At 42.7% G+C, this 21547-nt stretch overlaps 2 protein-coding genes across 2 annotated transcripts in view; both read right to left on the reverse strand.

The window, feature by feature from the left end:
- kdm4b (lysine (K)-specific demethylase 4B) overlaps nt 1-10114 on the reverse strand; it is a 96072-nt gene extending 85958 nt beyond the window's left edge. Inside the window, exons 1-2 of the mRNA XM_083648013.1 lie at nt 10005-10114; nt 3979-4476 (exon numbers count right to left, since the gene is read on the reverse strand). Coding sequence (XP_083504139.1) covers nt 3979-4446 — 468 coding nt within the window. The 5' untranslated portion in view covers nt 4447-4476; nt 10005-10114. The remainder of the gene's footprint in view (nt 1-3978; nt 4477-10004) is intronic.
- Nucleotides 10115-11099: 985 nt separating this feature from the next.
- uhrf1 (ubiquitin-like with PHD and ring finger domains 1) overlaps nt 11100-21547 on the reverse strand; it is a 31475-nt gene continuing 21027 nt past the window's right edge. Inside the window, exons 11-17 of the mRNA XM_083647763.1 lie at nt 20496-20602; nt 20022-20184; nt 18373-18510; nt 17838-17961; nt 17330-17481; nt 16327-16425; nt 11100-13111 (exon numbers count right to left, since the gene is read on the reverse strand). Coding sequence (XP_083503889.1) covers nt 12965-13111; nt 16327-16425; nt 17330-17481; nt 17838-17961; nt 18373-18510; nt 20022-20184; nt 20496-20602 — 930 coding nt within the window. The 3' untranslated portion in view covers nt 11100-12964. The remainder of the gene's footprint in view (nt 13112-16326; nt 16426-17329; nt 17482-17837; nt 17962-18372; nt 18511-20021; nt 20185-20495; nt 20603-21547) is intronic.

The following is a 21547-nucleotide window of genomic DNA, read 5'->3' on the forward strand; positions in this document are numbered from 1 at the left end:
AAACATCAAAACACCCGCGGCTTATAGACCGGTGCGGCTTATAGAAGAAAAAAATAGTCAATTTTGGTCCCGCGGCGGTGCGTCTTATAGTCCGGAATTTACGGTACATGGAAACTAGAGCCATATGATTTCCGCAAAACGGGGAATTTCTTAATAAAATTGAATCAACTGTAAAACATGAAATATTGCAGAATTTTCCACAATGTGTCTGAAATGGATTAAAAAAAAAGTAGGCCTAATTATCAAAATTAGAAGTATACCGAATTATTCTAGTAACGTAAATGATTTCATAATTGTACAATATTGGAGAAATCATTCCATTTTTGATTGGGGTGTTTTGGGGGGGGGGGGTTGATCTTGTGTGGGACCCTTACGTCACCTCACTATTTGGTTTTCACTTTGGGAAACATGTCTAAGAGCCTGTCTGAGAGAGCCATGTCATCAAAACAAAACACAAATATATATTGATCAATTTGGAAAAAAAATCAAACGGATTTCATATGGCCCTAACGGAAACTCTTCAAGAACAAACGTGAATATACTCTAAACGTAGATTGGAAAAGGAGTTCAAGATTGCATATTTAAAGGTTGTGGGGTTAAAGGTAGGCAGAAGAGAAGTGATCTAGTACAAAAGCAGGGAGGCTAACAGTAAGAGCATTACAGCAAGATCAAAGAAGTGAAAGAAAAGGTAAATCTGATAAGAGAACGTGTGCTCAAGACAAAGGCTTGTTGCACGTAGCACTTTTAGGGACAAGCCTTAGCCTAGAAGGGCTTCCAGGGGCGAAAATTAACTGTCGCCAAGAGCCAAATCAAGATGGATTTTCTGTTTGGCAAGTACATTTCACAAGGGCAAGGCTATCCCCCACATGGGGGGGGGGGGGGGGGGGGGGGGGTAGCATGTCTGTACCAAAATAGCCCCGCGCGCCCGTTTTGTGTTACGAGCACGCTGGTGCAGTTTTACAAGGGGAGGGGCCGAACACACACACACACACACACACACACACACACACACACGGTGGCTCAGTGGTAGAGCTGTCGCCTCGCAGTCAGAAGGTCCTGAGTTCGATTCTCGCCTGGGACACTGTGGGCGCTGTGGCTGTGTTCCCCCCATATCTTCAGTGCCTACTGCCCAGGTGGGGTATCTCGTCGTAAGGGCCTTTCTGTCTGTGTGGAGTTTGCATGTTCTCCCCGTGCTCCCCCAGGGGGGTTCCTCCGTATATAACCCCCCCCCCCCCCCCCCCCCATTAAAAACATGCAGAAGATCAGATCGTCATCGTCATCCGACTAGTGACGACAACATCCGAAGTCGGTCCCCGGGCGCTGTACGAGAAAGCGACCACTGCTCCTGGCCTGCCCCAGGAGGAAAGGACAAAGCCAGGATGGGTTAAATGCAGAGGACAAATTTCACCGGCCACCATCAGCATGTGTGTGTTTGTGGCCCTCCGTGCATGTGTTGATGTGTAACCGTGTGACAGACAGCTTCAACTTACTATGGTACATAGGATTTTAAACAATAGAGCACCAGAATACTTTAATAATTATTTTAAGAAAATTGCACATGGACACAACACAAGAGCAAGTGTAGGAAATGTGGCCCTCCACAAGCATAAGACATTGACAGGTAGAGTATCTTTTATCTATTCCGGTGCTGTGGAGTGGAACAAACTGCCTCTCCCAATCAAAGAAACGGAAAGTAAGGTGGCTTTTAAAACAAAGGTTAAGAAACAGCTTTTTAGCTGCCATTAACCTGCCATTTCTAATTGTGATGTATTGTGATGTGTTGTTGATTTGCTGATATTATTGTCTGTTTTTTATTGTTTTCGCTCTGACTGAAGTTGAGCACTTTTAGATATTGATATAGTATATGTTTTTTTTGTCATTTTAACCCTAACCCTAACCCATTTTTAATGTTGTATTCATCACTTGTATTGCACTTTACAGATGCCTGTCTTCACAGGGGACACTCGACACAACAGGGACAGCGATGGAAATAAGTCCTGGACTTTTTCGTTTTATCCCTGACACCGCAGTATTTTGTCTCATGTATTGCATACTGTCTAATAAAATCAAATCAAATCAATAAAGACGGGCTTGTCCATCTGAAATCGTTTTTTTTTTTTTTACACACATACACACACACACACACACACACACACACACACACACACACACACACACACACACACTAAACACACATGTAGAGGATTATACGCACGGTACATTTAAGGTGTTCGTTACAAGTCAAACATCGTCCCCAGGTGAAAAATAAACAGGACCAGAATTTCTGCATAGATGGTTGAGTATGTAATTAAGTGCAACCACATTCCACTAAAGCAGCCAACAGCAGGATGGAACAAGACAAGCAGCCAGCACATAACCAGTATTACAATAGATAACAGTACACACACAAAAAAAAAAAAAAAATGCAACCAACCTGGCTTCTAAGTGTACTGACAGAGTGATGAGTGTGCGTAGTGAATGAGAGCAGATGGAAGAGACTCAGGTTCAGACTTGTACAACAGCTCATCACCAATTTGAACAGAAACAGAGGTGACTGAATTTGCGGTGAGAAACATGCCAGAAGAGGAGTTTCAGAGAATGTAAACACTACTACAGTACTACTTCTTCCGTTATTATTACTTACTTAATTACTTGTTAACAAAGCACCACACTGCCCTCTAGCGTTTCTACAGTCTACATGCAGAGGAGCACCAACACAGAACTAAAAATGCTCACAACTACAGTGACACTTTGACGGGTAGGAACAAACACATGAGCTGCTGCGGGGGTTGAAGACATGACTTTACGAGCACAGAGCAGGAACCACCAGGCCATTTCCTGTGACTGAACAGACCGCAACTAGCTTACTAATTGATGCTGGCCAGTTTGTGGTTCTCTCCCACCAACCAGCATGTGCTTTTAGATCAGCCTGTGCCTGTGCTGTCCCGCACATGCAGAATAACTATCTCAGACTAACTCTCTCGTTTGCGGATGTAGGTTATATAGAGCCAACAGTATTCAATTGAGAGCTTAAAGTTCCATGTAGGGGTTTTCAAAACCTCCACACATGAGGACCAGTTTTATGAGTTTTGAAGCTTTTCGTTAACGTGCCGTTAAAAGGGCGGCTAGCTAGCAAACGGCTAAATGAGACTACACTGTTGAGTCGACGCGATACTATACGTCAATAACGTCATCACTTCAAAGGACGAACACGGAAATTCTCTTTCCCTCACCTGGTTCAGCCCGTTCAGCCCGGGGTAATCAGTGCACAGCAGCGCACACATCAACAACACTACAGGTTGAAGTGGCTGTGGTGACGTGACGTGGAAGCCTATGCAACACTGTGTGTAGTTCTGTAATAGCTTAGCATGAGCTTTTTTCTTCTAGGGCTCGCATTTACGCTTCAAAACTCATGAAAGTGGTCCTCATGTGTGAAGATTATCTCGCTTATCTCGCTGAACACAGGTTCACGTTTGAATAAGCTTGCGTTGCCCACAGACCTTATTTGAAGCATCGCGGCAAAAACCCAATCAAAAATCCCATAGGCAGAAACGGTGAAGAACCCGGAAGTCCGGAACTTCCGCGTTCCGACTCCAAAAACACGCCATCCCTGCGGTACTCTATGGCATTAGCGTACAGCTGCTTTACTTCCTGCTTTTACCACCTCAAAAGGGTTGCTGTGAAATGGGTCCATATAGACACACAAGGCTGGTGCGAATTATTTGCATTCCCATATTCAATTTCCATCAACGGAGAAACAGTGAGAAGAGAAAATGGAATAAAGCAGTAGAAGCGCACCACCATTTTTATTGCTAAACGGCACGGAGATCTGATCTGCACTGGTGTGAAACGGCCGCTAGTATGCAAATTCTTGTTAAGCCTCACACCTTTTATTCAGGAGTTGTATGTTCTCTCTCACGGACTCTAAAAACGACGTGTGTGTGTGTGTGTGTGTGTGTGCTTGTGTGTGATCCCCACCTTTGCCAGGCCTGCGCGCTGAGCTCCTTGAGTCTCCATGTAGGCGACATATTTGCCGAAGTTTTTGAACTCCTCCATCGTGGGGTAGAAGGTCATGATCTTACAACTGGGGTTCTTTATGGCAGCCGGGGGCAGCGGCGGCGGCAGGGGGAGCTCGGAGGGGAGAGTGAAACCCGGGGCGGAGTCCGGGTTCTCTGGCGGAGCCAGGGCGGGGTCCGGGTCCGCAGGAAGAGCCGGGGCAGAGTCCGGGTCCGTAGGCGGAGCAGGGGCGAGGTCCGGAGCAGAGTCGGGTCCCGGGGTCACCGCTGCGTCAGTGGCTTCAGCAGCTGCCGGCTCCTGGGAGCTAAAGGTTGGATCGTGGTCTGCATCGAGGCTGACGGCGGGAGGCGGAGCCGGCGTGGGGTCAGGGGGCAAAGCTGAGGAGGGATCTGGAGCCGGTACCGTGTCCATGGGTGTGTCCGTAGCCATCAGGACGTCCTGTTATGGTTGCAGGTAAACCTGGAGGAGAGCGAGAAGAGAAATTCACACTATTCAGTGATTTTGAAACTTTCAGTGCCTCTTTAGAAAAGACTGGCCACTGTTGGGCAGAGCGAAGTACTTTCTGAAAGCTGCAGAACATATCTTCTATGGATCAAGATTTATTTATAAGTAATAACAGTAGTAGTAACATTTGGTAGCCAAAGGCGAGCAGAATAATACATCACATGGTTGTCCCGTTCCTCTGCTATTCTCATTTCAAGGTCAAATGTGTAGAGGCAGAAAACACCCGCACACCGACTTAAAAAGTCAGTAAAGTAATTAGAGAATGACATTTAATTGGAGTTCATTATTAAAGCCTTTTGGTAATACACACGCTCGATTTCTAGGGGTGGAGACTCTGGAGAAACTACCTTTTCCCCTTAACTCACCCGTGTCCTCTTCTCCCTACTTTCTTCTTCTACTAATGGCATTCCAGCAGACTGGATGCCTTGTGGCACATTGCTGCCTCTCACAGTTGGGGAATATTCTTCCTCTTCTCCCCCAGACCCAATTGTCTGAGTTTTCCCAAACACATCCCTCAGTATTTTATCTATCTCTGCTCCAGATAGCTCTTCTCCCTACGTATACTTCCACCACTTATATAGCCTCAGCCAGGAACGATTACATCACTGATGATGAAATCACAATTGCTCGAGTGACATCACAATTGCTCGTTTTATGTGCGATCGGGCTGAAACATTGACTGTATATATATATATATATATATATATATATATATATATATATATATGGACAAAGTGAGCCCATTGGTTTTTGATACAAGAAAATGAAGCTTGAATCTCCTGCTTCCTGGTAATGTTTGATTGGATGAATGGATTTTTCTGGAGCATTGTGGGAGATCTGGTACTGCGGAAGAACCGTCCGCCTGGCTTGCGTTCTGTACATCCATGGTGTGAGCCGCCATGGCGCCCGTTAGCTGCTGTAAAGCCTCCACAAAGTAACTCGGATTTCGAAATATGCATTATTTTTGATAAACTGGCCTCACAACTAGGGCTGGGTTAAAAAAATCGATTCTCAGATTTTTTATCTATTTTTATTTTAATCCTCGATTATCGATTCATATGTCCAGAGATCGATTTTTTATTATTATTATATATATATTTTTTTAATAAACAGGCTAAAATATTATGCTGTGTGTGGTAGTTGAAACATAGTTTCAACAAGTTTACCTTTATTTATGTTTGTAGTTGAAACAAAAACATAAATACTGTAGGCTACATGAATGGAAATGTTTTATCATTAATGTCTACTTTTAGAAATTATATAGGCTGAAATCAAATCACTGTGCATAATTGTGAAAGTGTCTTTATTGACAGATGAAAAGGCTGTTATTTACCCTTTGTCACCTGGTGAGTAAATATATGTGTAACTAAAACCATTCAAATTGACAACATGTCTGCAACTTTTTTTCCCCATGTATCTACATGGCTGGTTGGGAACCCCTGTGTTACATAACTGGACAGTCATGTAATTCAGGGTACAGCTCAAAAAACACGTTTTCGTATCACTAACCAAATCAATATTGAAATTGATCGCATCGGAATCGAATCGAATCGAATCGAAATTAATCGATTCGCAACCTTGTGAATCGGAATCAAATCGATTCTTGAAATTTGAACCAATACCCAGCTCTACTCACAATGGCCTTAAAACATCATAAAGATAATGTTTCTGATAGTTTGCTGAATTACTACATGCTAATCTGCAAGCGAGCTATCTGGTGAGCTTCTTCTGCTTCTTCTAATAGCTTTCTGGCAGACTAGATGCCTTGCGGCACATTGCTGCCTCTATCGGTAGGAAGTATTACTGTTCTTATTCATCTGATGTATTTATTGTCTATTAAACTTGAAATGGGACCATAATTTAGAAAACAGAGGACATGAGAGCATGAAAGACTTGAAATTGTTGATTCAGACCATAAACTAATTTGGAAAGTGTTTATTTAAGACATAGACCGAGAGAGAAGTTGGGTCATAGTCACATTGACTTGCATGCAGTGCAATAGAGGCAAAGTGACCGCCTACTTCCTGCTTCAGCACTGTACCAGAGATTTTCATCCGCCGCGTAGCGCCCGAGCTCGCGCGAGGCTGCTCAGTGGGCGAGCCTAGGAATTGAGTACATACTAGGCATGTACTAATATATTCCTATCGCTAGGCCTAGCCCGCCCTGCAGCTCGCATATGCAGCTCGGTCACTGCGCGGCCTTGCCTGCCCTGCAGCTCGACCGCTGTGCGGCCTCACTTGCTCTCATGACATCAGTGATAATCACTGATTATGTCACAACTTCACATCTTATGACATGACTAATGATATCACTGATGATGTCATCAGTGGGACAAAAATTGAAACAGAACAGAGCCTACATTGCCAAATTTATAGATAATAGATAAGCAGATATAAAGCAGATAAAATGACCATGCCCCAAAAATCCAGTATCAGTTGGGCTCTAAATTTGACAAAAACATATAATGGCCATTCAACATTTTCAGGAATTGCAATATGGGCTTTTTAGAATTTCTAACTTTGATACCACAGGGGATAAATGACAACACATCAAGAGGCATAAAAATAAACGAAGACAGATGGACAGACACAGACACAAGCTTCTCCATAATCTAGGCCGATAAAACCCTGCACTTACACAGCAATTACGCCTGCCCTAGTCATCAGCCAATCAGAACACTTTTAGCTTGTTGAAGAAACAATGATAGGGAGGCAAAAATCTGTACTGTTTGATTTTTCATTAACTCATTGAGTGCCAATGACGACAGCTGTCGTCAATTCAAATACTGACGTAGAGTGCCAAAGACGACGATTGTCGTCAATTGCGTTTTTTGACGGTGGGACGTGGATCAATCCCTGATACATCTCTGGTACAACTATTGTAGCTATTGGAGGTCTATAACCTATTTTACAGAACCCTTAGGTGGCGACAGTGCTCTCCAGGTTAACAGAAAGGCAGAGAAAAACAGAGAATAAGTCGTTGGGGAAACGGAAATCGCATCGCATCCGTATGCATGAAGCGTTTTAACGTTAGATGCGCCTGCAGCAGCCAATCTGCTCCCACAATTGAGCTCCTCCATGGCCGCTGCGACAGCCCATTCGCATGATCAGCCGTGGAGTTGTTTATTATTCTCAACTGGAAGCATAGGAGCCGGTGACAAACACACGCAGAAACGCTGTAAAAAAGCTGGATGTCGCGCATAGATGGTCGCGCACCCTTCACAGTGCAGAGCAAACTCAGCAGAGAGCCACCTCCCATAAGGAGGAGTGTGCAGTTGAGGCGGGGCGGGGCGGGGGGGGGCACGCAGAGCAGCACACAACACTGACCCAGACAGACCCAGGCAGCAGGACAGGGTTGGCAAACGCAAGCCAGAATATCCGATGCCCACCAGCAGCAAAGACCAGCAAGAAGCTGCAACCAGCAGCGCACGCAGGGGCCAGCGCTGCTGGTTGCAGCTAAAAATATTATTCTGCCAAACAAAATTCCCTGGCCTTCACTGTTTTATTGAAGGAAATTATTTTTGAGGTGTGACTACATCAGAAAATTAGCTTCAGAGTCAGTGATGTGTTTGAAATGTTTAATTTCACAAAAGGGCCATTATCTCAGCTTCTAGAAAAAAACTGCTCTTTTTTGTTAAATCAAGCTATCTTCTCCGGCTGATAACGAAAGAACGGAAAATGATATCAATAAACCTGTTTTTGCTGATGATAGAAAAGAGTCTCATCGTTCTTTTTGCGTGTTCATTGTTTACATAGTAATATCACACAATATTCTGTGGGCCTCGAGAAATCACTGAAAAAAGCTCTGAAACTCTGGCACTGGGAGCGTCCGTTCTCCAAAAGTGGCTGGCACTCAATGAGTTAAGAGAAAGCACTGCTGGTATGATAACAAAAGAATGCAGTTAATTAAAACACAAGCTGGTGCGACTTGGACACATCTTCAGTATCCGTTTGAAATGTTTAGTACCGATACTTATCGATATGTTTGACAACCCTACAACCAGGCCAGGGTGTGAAATTAACAGTCACAAGCCTTTACATTACATGATATTACATTACATCATTTAGTTATGAAACACTTCAACCAGCTAACATTTGGAGTTCCTCTAAAATCCTAGTTGACTGGTAAAATAATGAGTGACTGGTGAATTTCTTTTAGCTTTGCCAGCCAACCAGCATATATATATACACCATTTCAGTTTCCTATAACCTGGCCACTATAGACAACAGTCATCCAAAAAGTCAAACAGCAGTGGCCTAGTACTTGGAAAGGTGAGTTTCTAACTTGCACTGTAAATGCATACTCCAGGGCTATGCAAAGAGGGACAATCTTTGAACCATGAAACAAGTCATTTGCATGCAGGTTAACCAGTTTCTACTACCAAAACCAAGTGATTCAAAGCACTGAGTATACCAATAACAACTACACAGAAAGGATGAAAGCAGTTGCTTCGAAACGGGTGTGTCCGTATTGTGTTGGGGAAGGGTTCCGATCCAAAAGCTGATGTTCACTGCTCGATCATTATAAATAGCGTTACATACATACATAACGTTACATACGGTACACACACAAACAAACGAATAGCATATTAGCTACCTAAAATGTTACCATTTTCTTGGTGAATTGATCCAGAGTCTGATAATGAATATCCAGCAACTAGTTTCGCTTTCACATTCTAAATGACTTTCACAATGACATTTTACCCAGATCTGTGAGTATTTCGTTGGGAAATGGTAGCATGACTCAATTTCCCCGGATCAATAAAGTTATTCTGATTGTGAATTGAACTCCTGTGTAACCGGGGCTCCCGAGCGAGGCCAGCGGAGAACCAGGCGACCCCCAGCTGTCTAACTTCAACAACAGTCAGAGAGAGGGGCCTACATAGACACCCTTTAACAACGAATGTCCGGGCCTGAAACTTGCCTCAGTAATGAAGCGACCTGCCTAGTGCCTCGGTCAGCTGCTGAGACTCACACAGCGAGTGCATTGATCACATTGGTGACGTTATAGCCAGTTCATTTCTCTAGCGTTACCTTCCTTATGTCGGTCGGAAGCAGACGACGCTGCTCGGTGATGGAGCTGCAAAAGCTCCAACACACACAGGCTCTATCCAGACGCAGTGCACATTAGCTAACGTTAAAGCTAGCGTAACTTCTTATCCAATATTGATACCAGGGCACAAACCGCAGCTCGAGCGCTTTCAAAGTGAATACATTCACAAACCCGCACACAAACGCATATGACTTGTCTGAAATAACAAAAAATACAAGTAAAAGCAAATATGCTGCCCCATACACACACAGCTATGCTGACCGTGTCATAATATTGTTGGCTAACGCTAGTAGCAGCAGCAGCATAGCCTAGCTACCTCCATATCATAAAAGTCAACAAAACACCGCGACGACCGACGTCATACACCACGAAAAAACAGCCACGCGCTCCTCACAATGACACAAAAGCAAAGCCCGATCGGGAAATATTACCTCCTGCAGTGGATTCTCGTCCTCTCCCTGTTTTTCCTCAATCGATGTGTCTTCGTTTTATAAAAATCCAGTCGATCGATGATCTTCTAGCATAGCTAGCTGGGGTTTGCTCGGCCTCACAACCGCTTGAGAACAGAATCTGCGTTGTGATTGGCTGGGCGGTGGGGCTGATGTCATCGTTCTAAGAATATTCTTGCTTTGCTCTGTTTATAGACAGCTCATTCGTCCAATAGCTGGGAGGCTGTCTACTACGCGCATGCGTCGTGCTCATACATAATCGATGTGCACGTACTCACGTAGACACTGCTGTTTGATAATGAGGAAACATCAAATAAGAAGACCGACTAGGTCAACTAAACTGGGTTTATTTTATGTCGCTGAATTTTGACTCTGCTCTAAGCAGTAAAACACATTGCATTGTATTCCCCAAACCCTAAATATCACATTAAGCAAATATAAAACCATAACCTTGAGGAGTCAACCAAGGCCAAGGGATTAAGTAAGAATATCCACAAGGAAGGACTCAAGATTATTTGTTATGAGTCCAAACATCTCATTCTGGAACCAAATAAATGTAAATTGTCCTTGAGCAAGGCACTATCAATTATAACTTAACTACAGGTGGCCAGCTATAATAATGAAACTATCCCAAACATGACAATAATACATGTTGCATTTGGTTGATGCACTTATGCAGAGCAACTTACAAGACAGAAATATGGGGGTCCAAAATCTTTGGATGTGTAGCTTTAGGATTGGGACACCATTTCTTGCAGGATCGAATATGCAACCTTTCGTTTACAGTCTCTTCTCACCAGAATAGTACCCTTCTGCACATTCAGCAATAATCAATCACTAATATCAGCTATGTCCAACAGCTTCCCCGACAGACAGCAATAGACATTTTACAAGATTGAACCAACATTTTAATTCTTATCATTAAGCATTTCTCAATCCAAAGCACACCCAAGAAAATATTTCAAAACAAAAACACCAATAATTTTATGTTTTTATTGTATAAAATACTGAAAACATATAGACAACTTTTACATGCAATATGTGCAAGTAATTCTACAACTTAGTACATATCAAAACTAAAATGAACTAAAAAATATACAATTTCAGAAAATATACATTTTCCAGTCTATGCAAATCTTTGTAAATATTTTTGAGGTATTACTAGTATCTGCAGCCACTGGCATTCGTTTAGCGCTCCAATTAAGGGGGCCGTCAGGTCCCGGTCCTTGGGTCTTCAAGGGACAGTTGTTTTTTTGTCCACGAACCTCCAACTGATTGGACATGATCCAGAGACAGTTAACAGCTGGCATGAGGATGGACACTTTCACACACTGCTGTTGACATTCAGCACCAGTTACTCATTCAGATAAGACCTTCGCAAACGTCGCAAAAGTTGGCACAGCTAGAGCAAAACAGTTGAGTCAACATAATGTTGAATTTCAAAAGCAGTGTGTGGGATTTCCTTCATGTTTCGTCACCTCTGACGCTGCTGCAGCGGCTGAGTTCAGCTGTGTGAGCGCTTCCTGTTTCTCTGTTGAGGCGAAGACATTAAAACAGACCCAAGAACCAGACTGAACTGGCACCCACAGATGGCAATAACGGATTATGAACAGAAAAAGGTAGAAAGAATTAATTCAGCAATAAGTACAAAGTTTCTAAAAGTGGGGCAAGATCTAGAGAGCTAGATAGAAGGGAGTTCTACATTACCCTCTTGGTTAAGCATTTTTGCATCTTTGGACTTTTTGTTATCAGACTCAAGCCCTTCGCTTATACAGCAGTCAGAGTTTTAAGGCGAATACACGAAAAAAGGGATAATCAAGTCTACATAATAGAATAAAATAGCATCAACCTAAATTGGCACAGGAGCCAAATATTTTAGATGCTATCAAATACATGGCAAATTTGAAACAAATTTTCAGAAATTTGTAAAAAGAAAAGAAAAAAACGGTATAAAACCTTAACGGACCAATACATGCATTAGAGAAACGGTAAAACATCAAAAGTTTCCCCAACTAGACACATCTTCTCAGAGTGCTAAAGAGCAGATGAATCAGTTCAGACCAAAAACAATGTTTATCTTTCACTCATGTTTGGTCTGGAATAGCTTTAGATTCAGACTTTTTTCAAAAAAAAGGAAAAGGGCCCCAAAAAGGGCTTTGGTGACACTTGTCATTTCAATGCAAGTTCAGTCATCTGAGCACACCAGAATGCATAGAAATCTTATTTCGCTTACTTTGCCATTACCGCATTCTTAATAGTCTGGAGGAAATCCATCCACATCACACTTATTATGACCCAACAAAATGAATGAGGACAGCCTTGAACACACACGGCTACAGGACAAACTAACGGAAACTTGCAGGTGGAAACAAAGCAACGTGATCTCAAAAAGAAGAAGAAAAAGATCAGATCTCCAAAATCACACTGAAATACCACGCAACCGCAGCTAAGCTAATGGCAGACAGTTCCACATTCAACACGCACATTAGTCCCGTACAAAAGATCATCCTCTGAAACACAAGTTGGGCAACCAACTCAACTGATTTTGACTTTTCTTTAGGGAGTGTTGGGTATCAAAAATGGATGGATTTAGTAAATATTAATTTACATTATGGCCAACATTAGCAGTGTATTTGTTAATGGAACAGAAAGTAATGTGAGAAAATTCAGGTTTTAAAGGCATATTAACGGAGTAACGTTACACATATAGACAAAGTTACAAATGCAATTTCAATTTATCAACTACACATGACAATAGATCCAAAGTGAACAAACGGGTGGCATTTAAGTCCACCCAAACAACAACAAAAAAAGACTGATTTAAAGTTTTATAATCGAAAAAATATATTAAGAGAAATTGATTCTTTGTTGCCTCTACTGAAAATTCCCCTTACAAGTTCATTGTGTTTCCTCCTGGAGGGCTGAGTAGGCAGAACAAATGATCATCGCCCTTGGCTGTATCCTGGGAAAAACTGCGTTAAAATGGCTTGCAGAGGTTTGTTGACGCTCATGGGGTAGTTTTTCCCCAGGTCGTACCTGCAGGCCGGGCAGGTGTGCACATCCGCCTTGAAAGACCGCTGGAGGCATTCCTAGAATAAAAGGAACAGACCTTTTCAGTATCTGAACGCTCTACTTCAACCGTTTAATATCGTCATCAAACGGTTATCAACGCCAGGAGTCATTTTGTGATGGGTTGTAATTTACTCTTTTTTTTGTACGTCAATTAGTGATTTACTACATTTCCCAGAATGCCTTTCAACAACCCGCAGAGATGAGGCCAGGGCTCCAGAGTGAACATTTTGGTCGCAAATGCGGCCAAAAATCTGTCCAATGCAACTAAACATTTTACTTTGTCACAAGTCACAACAGTGCGCTTGATATTTAGCAGTTCTGTGTGTAACGATATTTATTTGTTTACGCCACCCGCATTCTGGGCAGACCTGTTGCCTCAAACCAAGCTCTCCTAACACTACATTACACCACATGATGAAACGTGTACATGCAGAGCCAGCATGGGCAGAAACCGCTCAGCGAGTACGATGGAAGCAGATCACTGGGGTGAAGTTAGTTTGAAATTCAGCAGTTGACATTTAACGTCAATAGCTCTGTATCCATCCACCTTATTTTTGAATGCCCCACTGTAAAAAAAATAATTGTGGGTACAAGTTCCGGTTTAACGTGACTTAAGGTCCTTACACATCAAGAGCGATGCGAATATACGGCACAAAATTGCGATGCGAGTTTTGACCCACCTGTCAATCACAGCCACAGATGTGTACACGTCGGAAGCGAATTTCAGAAAAATCGACCGTGGTTCGAAAAAATAAACACCGCAATAACGCTGGGCAAAACTTCGCCGTTGGTATGCACGGTTGCATTGACTGATATAGGTTCGGAAAATATTATTGACGTGCGAATTAATCGCACGAAAAAAACGTGCTCGGTGTGTAAGGACCTTTATTGTTGCAGCTTGCCATTTCCTTTGTTATACTCTGCTGCAGACCCGAATTATAAACCGGAAACTGGAGTACGTAATAAAAGTTATAAATATAGTCACGTTATAAACAACTAACCAACGCTGGGGGTCCGTATGGAAACAGTGTTACTCAAAATGGTTAAAAGTTAAATCAATTTGGTCATTCAGTGGCGTTTTACTGCCATGTAAAGTAACTATTACGTTAGCTGCTAGCATTAGCCACGGTAGCAGACTACACAATGCATTACGTTATTCCAGCACCCGAACGGCACGGCTGTAGAGCAGAATGGCTCTGCTGTAAAATCCTCAGACGTTTTTTTTGTCAACTTAAAACAGTCTATTACACCGGAAGCGGAAGAAGCACCCATCAGGCATCATGGCAGCTAGAAATAAGGTGGATAGCCTATTTCTTTCTCAAGGCTTTTTTAATGGAGAGAAACACAGAGCCAATGTTGATCAAGTCAAAATCACCTGTGGGTGTGATGCAGTCATGACAAAGACATCCAGTCGGTCCACTGAGTAAACTGAAAGCTGCCTTGATGTTTTCTTTAGGCAACAGTAGCTCGTTACTGAAGGGTGTGACCCAAACCTGATCATTACTGATGATTGATTCATGGACTATGTACAAGAGTGATGACATCAGCACAAGATGCATTTAAAAAAAGGAATGATTTTAGACATTACTTTTAATAAAGACTAACTTAGTAATGCAATAGTTACTATTTAGGGCAAGTAACAAAGTAAAGTAACAAATTCCATAACAGTTTGGTACAGCAGTCTGGACACTCACTCCAAAAACAAACTACAGAGAATCATCAATAAATCCTCCAAAATAATCCATACCGCCCTTACGTCACTTGAATCACTCCACCGCCAAAGGACAATAAATAGAGCTAAAAAAATATATTTCTGACCCCACTCACCCAGCACACCACATCTTCCAGCTGTTGCCCTCCGGGAGGCGCTACAGGTCTCTGCCCACCAAGATAACCCGTTTTAAAAACAGTTTCTTCCCCACTGCTATAAGGACACTGAACTCTCTATAACAACCCCCATATCTCTGCTGCTATGACTGTATTGTGTATTGTTATTGTGTTTTATGTATTACGATGTTCAATGTTGGACCATGGTTTACGTATGAACTGTACTGAAAACAAATTCCACCAGCCTGGCTGTGTGGTCGTTAAAGAATCTAAATCTAATCTAATAATTCAATTTAACTGATCGATCGATAAGATGGATAGAATTTTGGGAGCACCTAAATTATGTGGAGACGTGAACTTGTTGCTTTCAATCAAAAAGGTGGGTGTACGGCTGCTCGGAGTCCTCTCTGAACGTCCCTACAGCTGTGCAGCAGTCTCTGACACAGGGGACAACTGTTGCCAAAAAACGTATTTTGAAGGAATGGAAGTCCTCCTCTTCACCTTCTTTCCAACTGTGGTTGGCGGACATGACCTCTGTTATAAGGATGGAGAGACTTTGGTTCCTGAGGACCAATTCACTTCATACGTTTTCAACCATTTGGGACCCGTTCTTAGCCTACCTTGATGAGGTTAGAGGTGACGGATGACTCGCCTGACTGCTCTCTCATGGACCCCTTGCCTGGGATCTCAGGCACATTTCTCACGAGCACATAAGCACATTATGCGGCTGGTAGCTATGTACCTTATGTTTTTTGTTTTGTTTTTGTGTGTGTATATGTGTGTGTCTGAGCATGTTTCTTTGTCTTGTTATTGTTATGAAAAATCTAAAATAAAATATTGCGGGGTAAGAAGGTGGGTGTACGGGCTTGTAAAAAGCTTCAAAGTGTGATCATTCAGCTGTGGTGATCACAGCAGCACCACTCAGAGAAAACACAACCCGTCTCTCTGCTGCACTGCATGCTGCTCTCTCTGCTGCACTGCATGCTGGTCTCTCTGCTGCACTGCATGCTGCTCTCTCTCCTGCTCCTGTCTCTCTACTGCACTGCATGCTGCTCTCTCTCCTGCTCCTGTCTCTCTGCTGCACTGCATGCTGCTCTCTCTGCTGCACTGCATGCTGGTCTCTCTGCTGCACTGCATGCTGGTCTCTCTCCTGCTCCTGTGGGTGTCTCTTCTACGATGACTTCTTCCTGTACGATTGCTGAACGTCTCGGTGAAAAATGGCAGCTATAAAAAGAAGCCCCCACTCTTTGATTTTGAGGGACTGACCGGAAACCTGACGTTTACCATTGATGTTTTTTAGATCGCAAAAACGAGTCTACAACTACATAAAATGTGAACTTCACACGCATCCCAACTTTTCAAGACCTCAACTTCCCAGCAGTTTCCAGACAGTTGAGTTTCTTACCCTGCAGACGTTGTGTTGGCACTCTGTAGTGACGGGCTTAAAGACCACTTCTTGGCAGCAAATGCAGAGGAAAACTTCTTCGACTTTGCTCAGAAATTTCTGCAGAAACAAAAATGTAGCAGGTCTGTAAACATGACAAACCTTATTGTAAAAACAAAATCAGGCAATATAGATCTCAACTGTGATATCTGTTGCATCAGTTGGACTCTTGACCAGCTACAGGATGGCAGCAAGAATCAGTAGCTTGGTTTTTATTGAAAAACTTTATGGGCCTTTATTTGATTTTACTGAGCCATTTTCTACCTCACACTTATTATTGTTAACATATGTTCACACCAGCAAACTGCCCTGAACAACCAGTTAACCACCACTGGCTGGGCAGTACAGTCTCCTACCGCTGATCAACTTCACCGGGGTAGATGAGGATTTTTCAAGCCTGATTATCTAGTGTCTGATATACAGTATAGCAATTTCAACTGACCTATCACAGCATCATGTCACTGTCAAAGTGTGTAAAACAGTGTGATCTCTGAACGTTTGAGTCGGTTAAGCCCTGGCCGGTAGAGCTGCCGAAAATAATCGATTCAGAGATGCATCGCGATGCTTAATAGGACGATTCTGAATCGATTAACAAATATCAAAAATCGATTACCGGTATTTAAAAAAAAAAAAATTTTTTTTTTTTTATAATCAAATAAAATAGAATGTAAGTACATGCAGTTGTTTATTTTAATTATGGATCATAATACAATGCAATTCCAAATGCACTTTTATTTTAAAAGTAGCCACACAGTGAGAAAAAAGAAAGTGAGAAAAAATAAATCATGTATTGCGGAAAAAGTGATGCATCGATTTAAGATGCATCGAGATGCATCGGAGATGCATCGAGATGCATCGTATAATCGAATCGAATCGTAGACTTCTATAATCGAATCGTATCGAGATCAGTGAAGATGCACAGCTCTACTGGCCGGTGACTGGGCCAAACAAAAGTGATTTGTACCGGTCCGAGTGACAGCGACTGCATGGCTTCATCCCACAGCTTCTTGTTGGGTTCGTCGTCCTTGATGAAGGTCTTCTGTTCCTTGGTCAGCTTATAAAGCTCCACCTTCATCTTCTTGGGCGTGGCCTTGGCTGGTGAGGACTTTGCCGAGTCTAATAGATAGAAAGATAATTTTTTTTAGGTGGCAGATTTTCCTCAGAAAGGTTCTCAGGGAGGGAGGAAAAACATACGAATCCCCAATATGACAATATAATACTAAAACTTAAAATCTAATGATACATAGAACGTGTGTGTGGTGATGTACTCTAGAAAGAGATTGAGCACTGACAATTGAAAATAAACCTGCATAACATGAAATAGTGCAGAGATTAGTGGCACAGACTAGTGCAAAACATCTTAATATTTGAGGCCTTAACTTTGGATACTGTCAGACTTTATGCCAGGGCCTGTAGATGCTGTGCTTTCTGAAGTCAACACATGGTTCTCAGTTCTCCTTCCTGGAACTCACCGCTGCCCTGAGATTTCCTCTTCCTCTTGCCCTTGGTGGGAGTCTCCTCCTCCTCCTCGGCTTCGTTTTTGTTCTCCTTCTCCTTCTCCTTGGCTGCTTGGGTTTCCAGATAGCCCTCAGGATACTGCAATGACAAGGTGGCTTATTTAGTTTGTGTATTGTCAGCGATTAAAGAAAACGGAAGTGATAAAAACATGGAACTGAAATAAATGGCAAGAAAATGTATAGACAGACAAATCGTCAATTTAAAAAATAACCTACATCTTTTTTTTTGGGATCAAGGTACAGATCAAAAACTAAGTCTAAAACAAAGACAAAACCATCACTGATCGATCGAGACAGCAGCACCAGACAAAACTTGATACTACTGGAAAAAATGTATTGCTCAAAAACCAAGAACTGAAATGACTTGTGAAAATAAATGCACTATACAGTCCATACTGGCACTACAGAGACACAGGGCCTTACAGACTGCGAGACATAAAATAGCATGATCCAATACTTTGTACAATCCAGTCTAAGTGACTGTCTCTACCTGCATGGTGAGACCAAGCTTCTTGATGCGCTCCTTGCCGTCTCTGGTCCACGGCGCCGGCTCGTCGTCGTCACGCTTGAGCAGATACCTCCACACCAGGAAGCCAGACTTTCCTTTCTCTGGCCAGTACTTCGCCACCTGGGAGGGAAACCGAGCCACACGAGTTCAACTACAGCTAGAACTAAGCTGGGGATGCTCATGCTCAGATAGAAAAATAAAAAATCCACAATGACAGAAAAAGCCAGGCTCAAAAGGCTTCAACACAACAAAAATTAAAAGAGTTGATACTTTAACAGTCACAAATAAAGCTGGTGGGGAAAAAAGTAAATTATTCAAGAGTTTATACATCTCAGTTGTATTCACAAACATGCAGGCGATGTTTGACAGAGATTTTGTCATCACTAGGGCTGCAACTAACGATTATTTTGATAATCGATGAATCGGTCGATTATTTCTTCGATGAATCGGATAAAAACAAATTTGTGGATTTTAGTTCAACAATTTTATTCAAAAACAAAATGTTGTCCCAAATTGACAATATTAGTGCACACAAGTGCTGCTTGACTGGACCAGAGTTGTCCAAATAATAATAAAAAATTATAAATAAAAAAATAACTACCGGTACATAAATCACTACCTAGGTGGTTAACAGGATTTGCTACTTAATAGGCTGCCTTTAACAACAGGCCACGGACTGAAGGTAGATTTTTTTTTTTACCATTACCGTGGTGCGTCCGTGTCATGCAAGGTCGATTTTCATAGTTTGCAGCTAAGACACGTTTTACTTTTACAGAATGTGAAATGCTCCCATACATTAGATAGGTTAGTTCGAAAGTTTTTGCCGCCTCCGCGCTGGCATGGGCTGTTTCGTCTCCATGGAGACAACAGGTGACGTAGGCAGTCCGCGACACAGGAAGTGGCCAGCTGTGCGACAAGACAGCCAAGTCCGACGTAGCTACCGTTAACGTTTATATAATTATATAACCCCGCTAACCCAACGAATCGATGATGCAATTAGTTGCCAACAAATTTAATAATATATTTTTATCGATTAGTTGTTGCAGCCCTAGTCATCACTGATGAGCATGACTGTCAAAATGATCAAATCTAAATTTCCTTTATTTGCCTGTATGTTTAAAAGGTAGACAAAACATTTTTGATCCTGCACTACATTGCAAAGCAGATTAATTTTTTGCTGGGACCAGCAGCTAGTATAACTCTTCAAAAGATTTCAAGACATGTCAAAGCAGACAGCACATGTGCCATTGCAATACATAAGGTTCTAATCCCGAGTGAATCAATTCACCAAACTGGTCACAGTTTATCACAAGGGACTGCTGCCCCTAACAAGTGCCATACGCACTTTCATTTCAAAATCCCACATCTTTGTGTCGCTGCTTTGAGCTGGAAACAGCAATTACAAGCAAAGCCTGGCCCATAGAAAGTGTGTCCTGCATCTAAGTTGGGAAATTAGCACCAGCAAAATGGTGCAAAATTTTGGCTGCAGTGTTACTTTGGCCATCCATTAATTTGAGGTTCTTAAAATCATGTTTGGTTGGCGTTTCACAACAGAGCAGACATTGTTTCCTTCCCTGCCTGCAATGCAGTAAACTTGACTATAGTGACTTGTCTTGTTTGTCCCCTCATACCTTGTATATCCCGTCATATCTGTTCCCGTCCTCTGGACTGTATTTACTGTGCTTGCGTCCCTTGGAGCTGCGAATCACCCTGACTGATTTTCCAGCCTTCCAGTTCTTGGCGTTGGCTCCGTCTTTGTCGTTGACGGAGGCATTGCAGTTGAGCGCCAGCGCCCTGGTGGGAACCCCGACAGAGGATTTAGACATACAAACAAAATGCACAAAGCAAAGCGTTGCAGGAAACCAAATAAGTTAATAAAGATGATTTTTATTTTCCATTTTAAACAAGAAGTTGAACACTACCCTTATTTATCTTTTGGGAACAACAATTAAACCTGACAAAAAAGTCCCCCCGCCCCCATGTGGACAATGTGCTGTACATATACACACACAAGATTTCAAAACCATCTCTTCCATTACAGTATGGCCAAATGTATAGAGTTTCGGTGAAAACAGAAGTTGTAATGTGCAGTCATGTCCTCTTACCGGTTCATGTTGGTGAGTTTCTGATCACACGACTGCTCAGCGGTCCTCTTGTTTCCGGACAGATCTCGCCCTCCGGAGCCAGTGTATGTGAACTCATTACCGTCATCCTAAAAGACAGGATATCAGCACCACTTTTTATTATTCAAAAAGGTATTATAAAATTTGATTAAAAAAATATATATACTAAAATGATCATCATCCAACTTTTGAAGGATGTGACACCTACTCTGAGAAATGTATCATCTACAGCAGTGGTTCCCAACCTTTTTACACCAAGTACCACCTGAGAAAGTAGTTGGCTCTCCAAGTACCACCATATGACCGACGTTAAAATACAGTCTATTCAGCTATGCACAGTTCACGCAGGAGGCAAATTTATTCCAACCTGCAGCCAGGGGCGGACTGGGATCATAATTCAGGCCGGGCATTAGATACCAAGCAGGCCAGGCCGATACGGGCCGACGCGCGTGCCGGCGTCCGAAGGGCGGGGCGAAAAATTTGGGGCGTTTGAAGCTCAATTTGGGCCGTTTGAAGCCCAATTTGGGCCGTTTGAAGCCAGATTTGGGTCGTTTAAAGCCAGATTTGAGCCGTTTGAAGCCCAATTTGGGCCGTTTGAAGCCCAATTTGGGCCAAGTCCAATTTTACAATGAGATGCACCCACTTTAAACCTGAATAAAGTAATAAAACCACTAGTAAACCAGTAGGCGGCGCCTGGCCTGCTGTTCAGTGAGTGGCCTGGCCTGCAAAAAAAAAAAAAAAATTGCCAGGCCACGCCACCGGGCATTTGCCCGACGTGCCCGATTATGCAGTCCGCCACTGCCTGCAGCCTATGTGCAACCTGCAGCAGCTGCACTTGACTGCTGTCTTCACCTCCTTGTGCTTCATCGTTGCTGCTCTCCTCTACTACAGCTCTTTTACGATTCCCTCCCGTTTTGATCCACTTTAGCATCCCTCCTCGTCTTTGTTCACCACTTGTGTAACCATGCGGGGCGGGCAGGTAATTGTGCATGCGCAACAGGTATAGTGTCCGTCAGAAACAAATATTTGTTTCT

This window comes from Poromitra crassiceps (assembly GCF_964638095.1).
Source record: "Poromitra crassiceps genome assembly, chromosome: 12".
Lineage (NCBI taxonomy): Eukaryota > Metazoa > Chordata > Actinopteri > Beryciformes > Melamphaidae > Poromitra > Poromitra crassiceps.